This window comes from Sarcophilus harrisii, chromosome 1, assembly GCF_902635505.1.
Source record: "Sarcophilus harrisii chromosome 1, mSarHar1.11, whole genome shotgun sequence".
NCBI classification, from domain to species: Eukaryota; Metazoa; Chordata; class Mammalia; order Dasyuromorphia; family Dasyuridae; genus Sarcophilus; species Sarcophilus harrisii.
In genome coordinates, this window is record NC_045426.1 from 561,510,691 (window position 1) to 561,518,350 (window position 7,660).

The 7,660-nt window shown below is 41.9% G+C and overlaps 1 protein-coding gene across 1 annotated transcript; it reads left to right on the forward strand.

Moving 5' to 3' along the window:
* The first annotated feature begins 591 nt into the window (after positions 1-591).
* LOC100913653 (tubulin beta-2B chain) lies at positions 592-4,274 on the forward strand. The gene is made up of 4 exons (XM_031946935.1): positions 592-852; positions 1,746-1,854; positions 2,306-2,416; positions 2,965-4,274. Exons 1-4 carry the CDS (start codon positions 796-798, stop codon positions 4,023-4,025), a joined length of 1,338 nt encoding a protein of 445 aa, XP_031802795.1. The 5' UTR covers positions 592-795; the 3' UTR covers positions 4,026-4,274.
* The last annotated feature ends 3,386 nt before the right edge of the window (positions 4,275-7,660 follow it).

Here is a 7,660-nt window from a genome sequence, read left to right on the forward strand (position 1 = left end):
ATTCCAGGCCCAGCGTTGCTTCTTACAAGTTTTGTTTCTTTGGGCAAATCATATCCCTCTGACCCGCAATTTACTCACTGGCAACACCCAGAATAATACTTGTTCCACCTCCTCACAAGGCTGTAATGAAAGTACTAGGTAAATGTGAAGTGTAATTTCTATGCTCTCTAGTTCCCGCCGCATAAACCCAACTAGCCTTTTCAACCCCTCCACCTGTTCCATTTCCGTTGCTTTACTAGTTACCAGCCTTTCTCCGCAATTCCCTCCTTGCCACACCCTCCTGCCCAGCTAAGCTCTTGTGCCACACTAATCTTTTTTTCCTCCCTTTTCTCCTCAGCCCGAAACCTAAACCATGCCCACGCCCCAATCCTCCTTTCCCCCTCCCCTCTTTTAGTCTAGCCGGGTGTTCTGCTCGGATAGGCTCTCTCAGACCTAACGGGTCCATAGTCCCACCCCTCCACTGTCCAAGCATTACGTCATCGTCAAGGGGGGGGGCAGGAGCTTGAGCTAGAAAGGGACTGGGGGAGCTATGGAGCTGTGTGGGGGAAGGGAGGGGGTGAGGGGCTTGGGGGGGTGGAGCCTGGTGCCAGCTGCCCCACCCTCAGTATAAAAAGTCGGGTTGGGGGCTTACGCGATCTTAGAGTGTAAGTGTACTGGAGGAATTGTAGTGTGTTTCAAGTGAAATCAGGAGGGGGGTGGGCGTGTGTGAGAGAGAAAAGGAGAGAAAGGAAACTAGGGACAAAAGAAAGAAGAAAAGAAAAAGAAGGTAGGGATCTAGTTGGCAAGTCAGGCATCATGCGTGAGATCGTGCACATTCAGGCTGGTCAATGTGGCAACCAGATAGGAGCCAAGGTGAGTTTTGGGCGGCGGAGGTGGGCGAAGCTTGTCGCGGGGTCTGGGTAGAATAGTGAGTAGTTCCCGTGGATGCTGCTGTTTTCTGGCATCTATCCCCAGGGGACTCTCCGGAGTCTTTGTACCAGTCCCTTTGTAGCTGAGAGAGGCGTGTCCCACGCCTATCTGCCAGAAGGCTGAGCTTTTGAGGATTGCCGAATCTTTTTTGGCTTTATTTCTTTTTTAAAATTGTTTTTTGAATTCTCTCCCTATTCTGTTCTCTACTACTATTTTTTTTTAATCTTGTCCTTGTGGGCGAGGATGCGCTATAGCTTGTGTGTGCGTGTGTGCAAAGGTCTTTTACTCTATTGATGCTGTGAAGCTGCAAGGTTGGGAGGATGGGAGCCCTCCATACAGATGTGTTGAGAATGCACAATTACCCTCCATCTTCTTTTCTTTATTCCTTTTTTTACCCACAGTTATGATTTATCCCCAAGCTCTCCATTACCTTGCCACTCCCACTCCAACCTCCTGGCTCTCCTAGTCGAACCAGCCCCTGGCCGCTTTCAAAGCTGTTTGTGCTAAAAGACTGATGTGAGCTTTTTGTTTGGGGGCGGGGTGGGGGGAGAGGAAAGAAGGGTAACAAAAAAAATCACAGAAATTACCTCTTTGGTGTTCCTGCTGCAGCCGCAGCTGCCTTCTCTCTTCTCCCCTCCCCACTTACTGGAGGGCTAATTTTCCTTTTTCTGAGTCCCAGTTTTTGAGAAAAACGCCCAGTTCTAACTGATCCACAGAAATTTGTTTCTCTGAAACCTGTTCCATTTTATCTTTGTGGGTGGGTGAGGAGGGGAGGGAGGTTATTAAGGTTGGTCTCTCCATGGTCTTAATATTGCTAATTGTAAGTTCTGTCACAGTTTTGGGAGGTCATCAGTGATGAGCATGGGATTGATCCCACAGGCAGTTACCATGGAGACAGTGATTTGCAGCTGGAGAGAATCAATGTTTACTACAATGAAGCCACTGGTAACTGCTTTTTGTCTGCCCTTTCCAATCTTTTTTTTTCCCCCAGATATTACTTTCCTGCTTGTCATAGATTTGTAAACTGTGTGAAGGCAGAGATTTTCAGGGGTTCCTTTATATCGCCACTCTTAATACAGTGCCTGACACATTGTAGGCACTGGAAAATACTTGTTGAATTAAATAGTTGGGACTGACCATAGCATCTCACCAGCATAAGCGGTTCACCTGCTTGCTGTACCTGGCAGAATAACACTCGCTGAGCAATAATTCACCAGGTTTTCTGGACTGCTTTTAGGTTTAAAGGTACCAAATTGAGGTACTATCCTCTTCTTCCTTTGTATGAGAAAAGCAGTTTCTGTGATGAGAGGAAGTTGTATCAATTTAGTTTTCTTCCCCTTGAGATCCCTACAATGATGCACTGTCTAATTCTGCCTTTTGTTCTCCCTGCCTACAGGTAACAAATATGTTCCCCGTGCAATCCTGGTGGATTTGGAACCTGGCACAATGGACTCAGTCAGGTCTGGACCATTTGGCCAGATCTTCAGACCAGATAATTTTGTTTTTGGTATGTGATTAAGATATTTGATGGCTTTATAGATCATATTTATACTAGTATTATTATAGGGTAGAAATTTGAGACTTGCAGTGATTAAGAATTACAAGTATTCCACAATTTTAAAAAATTCTTAGTATAGGCTTGGGGAAATGTCATGCCTCATCTCTAGTTACTATGGACATGTGTGTATGTATGTATGTATATGCACATGTGCACATATAGATGTATTCAGAACATAAATGTCTGGACTTTTTTTTTAGTAGTAGTCAGAAATAATCTGAATTCAGGAGTGACTCAATGATCTACATATACATAAATGGCTTAGGGCAGTAGTATCAAACTGAATAGAAATGGGGCTTCATTATTTATTGATTTAGAAAGCCACATACTATGTTCTATTTTATTTTTATTTATTTTATTCAATATTTTCCAATGAATCTGGGCAAACACAATATTACAAACCTCTGGAGGATGTTTGACATCTCTGACTTAGGATATGAAGATCTGTACATTAGTCATTAGTGATTGATGCAGCCTCTTTCTCCTTCCCCTTCCAGGCCAGAGTGGTGCAGGGAATAACTGGGCCAAAGGCCACTACACAGAGGGAGCAGAGTTAGTGGACTCTGTCCTGGATGTAGTGAGGAAGGAGTCAGAAAGCTGTGATTGTCTGCAGGGCTTCCAGCTGACCCATTCCCTGGGAGGTGGCACAGGGTCCGGAATGGGAACCCTGCTCATCAGCAAGATCAGGGAAGAGTACCCAGACAGAATCATGAATACCTTCAGTGTGATGCCCTCCCCCAAGGTGTCAGACACTGTAGTGGAGCCCTACAACGCCACCCTCTCTGTCCACCAGCTGGTAGAGAACACAGACGAGACCTATTGCATCGACAATGAGGCTCTCTATGACATTTGCTTCAGAACCCTGAAGCTGACCACTCCCACTTATGGAGACCTCAACCACTTGGTCTCTGCCACCATGAGTGGAGTGACCACCTGTCTGAGGTTCCCGGGTCAGCTGAACGCCGATCTGCGCAAGCTGGCGGTGAACATGGTGCCGTTCCCCCGCCTGCACTTCTTCATGCCGGGCTTTGCCCCTCTGACCAGCCGCGGCAGCCAGCAGTACCGTGCCCTGACGGTGCCTGAACTCACCCAGCAGATGTTCGACTCCAAAAACATGATGGCCGCCTGCGACCCGCGCCACGGCCGCTACCTGACCGTGGCCGCCATCTTCAGGGGCCGCATGTCCATGAAGGAGGTGGATGAGCAGATGCTCAACGTGCAGAATAAAAACAGCAGCTACTTTGTGGAGTGGATCCCCAACAACGTGAAGACGGCCGTGTGCGACATCCCTCCCCGCGGCCTCAAGATGTCCGCCACCTTCATTGGCAACAGCACTGCCATCCAGGAGCTGTTCAAGCGCATTTCGGAGCAGTTCACGGCCATGTTCCGGCGTAAGGCTTTCTTGCACTGGTACACAGGGGAAGGCATGGATGAGATGGAGTTCACTGAAGCAGAGAGCAACATGAACGACCTGGTGTCTGAGTATCAGCAGTACCAGGACGCCACTGCTGATGAGCAAGGGGAGTTTGAGGAGGAGGAGGGGGAGGATGAGGCTTAATTCAGAACTTGAGGGTTTAGTAAAAGCTTTAGGCGAGAATGCAAGTCTTTTGGGGGGGATGGTATCTTCATGATTGTACTGAAGAAGCATGGTCTCTTTAAATGTGTATTTTGATGCTTTCCACTGTTGCCTGTCACCATTTTTTTTTTTTTTTTTGGTAACTTTGATTACATTAATGTAACAATTGTGATACTTCTGAAATATTGTTTCAAATGGCTAAAAAGCCCACATAAACATTTGTGACTTTAATGGTGTCCTTTATTTCTTTTTACCCTACCAAAAAAAAAAAATAAGCATATGTTGGACTTTAGTACTTTAAATATACTTTTAAATAATAAATCAAGGTCCATTAATTCTCAATGACAAATCTTAAAGGAGGCAAAGTAGATGCTGTTGCAAATTGGTAAAACTGGATCCTGATTTCTCGAATGATCCTTCATAAATTAACAGTTTAACTGTTATTAAGTTTCTTTGAAATAATCTATAATCATATTTCCAAATTGAAGTCCCCTAGGTTTCTCTTTTTCATTAAAATTTATTTTATGAAAAGCATTTATTTTCATGCAAACAATTTCCTCCCAAAGCCAGGGTTTCTCTTTTTGCAATCTGATTTACATGACCTGCTTAATAAACCATTTGGAGAAGGTACAAAAGTAAACTCCAATCCTGGATAAAGGATCACAAATTCCTTATTACTAGAAACTTAATAAATCTGCAAATTGTAACTCAGCCTTTATATAACACTCCTTGTTAGTGATATACACTTATAAGAGGCACTATACAAAATAGTGCAAAATATTGCACTATTACAAAATACAATGGTTCATAGTATTTATTCATTCAAAAGATTAACTAATGCCTATTATACACTATGTACACTAGGAACTAAAATGTGAGTCAGTTACCTACAAGTCTAGAACTGCTATTCACACACAATTGGTGGGGGGAAAGTTTTTTTTCTGAAAAATACACTTTATATTTTTGTTTTTATATGTTTCCTCGTCTATCCCTTTTTTATTTTCCCAGAGAGCTATCCCATATAACAGATTTTTTAAGAAAAAAGAAAAACATCAAAATCTATCAATGTTTTTTGGGGAAAATCTATGTGCATTGCTCTGTACTCATGAACTTCCCACTTTTACAAAAGAATTGGAAGAGGTGTCTTATAACTTTTCTTTGAGACCATGGTGGTCCTTTGTAATTTTGCAACATTTACTTGAAGAAAGCTATTTTAAAAGATAAGCAGGGTTGGAGAGGCTTGGGATTCTCAAGAGAATCCTAGGGAGTGTTTTTTTAAGTCAACCCTAAGAAAATATTACTTTAATTTAACAAAAAGTTATATTTATTTAGTTTGAATTATAGTGAATAAACAATTTACACTCCCTAATGAAGTGAGAAAGGATGATTTGAGGGTTCAGTAGCATTCCCATCATAACTAAAGACAAATTAGATTATTTTGTAGCTCTAAAAAATAATTTGAAACAAAATTTCAGTCTCTGCTCAAGTATTAAAAAAAAATGTTATCACTGTGAGAAAAGGTTTGCTTTGTAGTGAGGGGAACTTTTACTGATATCAAACATTTAGTTGGCTATAACTAGAGTAACTTAGTAACCAAGTAGGGATAAAACCCAGTGACTTCTGAATATAGAATGTGGTATGTTTAATGCTGGACTGAACACAATCTAGGTTTACCTAGATCTTAATAGAAATCTCTATTTGTTCCTAACACCTGAGCTAGTTAAAAAGTTTTTCTGCATGACTGCACTGGGCCCAAAGATTAGCCGGCATTATCCTGGGGCTAGATCCTTGACCAATGATTTTTTTTAGAATGGGTCATATGAATGAGCTGCCACGTAGAAGAAAGGTGGCAAGCCTGCCAAGTGCCTCCTAGTCTGCTTTTATCAGCAGGTCTTACCTTTCTTTCACCTTTATAAGAAGGTGACAGAAGGGTACCCAGCAGGCCTGCCAGCCATTCTGTCAGAATAACCCTTTTGCACACTGCTATAGCTTACTAGACCTGATTTGAAACGGTTGAATGCCAGATTGCCTATTCAAGCAGATGCTTCTATGCTACCTCTTTCCGGGGAAGGGGGGAGGAGAGGGGAGAAAAAGAAGAAAAACAAAAACCACAGTGTTAACTTAGAATTTCAAAGAACAAGAAATAAAACTCCAGAAGAGACTGACTCTCACCTGGATTAGCACATACATCTGCTACCATTTAGTTTCCCTCTCTTCCCCTTCCCTTTCCCCTCCTCCATCTTAATTGATAGATGTATTTGTGCTATTTTTGAGTCTCATGAAGATAATCAACTCATCTTTGTCCTTAACTCCCTTTCTGATTCTTCCCTGTTGTCTCACTAGAGATATTACAGTTCTGTTTGATTCGATTCCAAGAATACTTGTGCAAGGCCCATAAGTTTCTTTTTGTAATTTAAAAAAAATTTAATAAGCATTATTTTCTTTCCTTTACAACCTCAACTCCCCATTCTAATCTACAACTTCAACTCCCCATCCTAACCTCCTCCCCCACCACATTGAAAAAGGAAAAAAAGAAAAACAAAATCCTTGTAACAAATATGAAGGTTTAAACAAATTTCCACACCAGCCATGTCCAAAAATATATTGAGTTCTGTATCTTGAATCCATCACCATTCTGTACAAAGATCCCATAGGTTCTGTTGCAATGTAAAGAGACAGTCTAAAATCCGAACTTCCCGCAATGAAGAGAATATCTTCAGATCTGAGTTGCTTCCAAGATATTTAAATCCAAGTGACAAGCCTTTATGATACCCTTTCTTATTTTTTTTAAATAACTTTTTATTGACAGAACCCATGCCAGGGTAATTTTTTACAACATTATCCCTTGCACTCACTTCTGTTCTGATTTTTCTCCTCCCTCCCTCCACCCTCTCCCCTAGATGGCAAGCAGTCCTATACATGTTAAATAGATTACAGTAGATCTTGGATACAATATATGTGTGCAGAACCGAACAGTTTTCTTGTTGCTCAGGGAGAATTGGATTCAGAAGGTATAAATAGCCTGGGAAGAAGAACAAAAATGCAAGCAGTTTACATTAATTTCCTAGTGTTCTTTCTTTGGGTGTAGCTGCTTCTGCCCATCCTTGATCAATTGAAACTAAGTTAGATCTTGTCTTTGTTGAAGAAATCCACTTCCATCAGAATACATCCTCATACAGTATCGTTGTTGAAGTATATAATGATCTCCTGGTTCTGCTCATTTTGCTCAGCATCAGTTCATGTAAGTCTCGCCAATCTTCTCTGTATTTGTCCTGCTGGTCATTTCTTACAGAACAATAATATTCCATAACATTCATATACCACAATTTACTCAACCATTCTCCAATTGATGGGCATCTGTTCATTTTCCAGCTTCTGGCCACTACAAACAGGGCTGCCACAAACATTTTGGCACATACAGGTCCCTTTCCCTTTTTTAGTATCTCTTTGGGGTCAAAGAGTATGCACAGTTTGATAACTTTTTGAGCATAGTTCCAAATTGCTCTCCAGAATGGCTGGATGTGTTCACAATTCCACCAACAATGTATCAGTGTCCCTGTTTTCCCACATCCCCTCCAACATTCTGCATTATCTTTCCCTGTCATTCTGGCCAATCT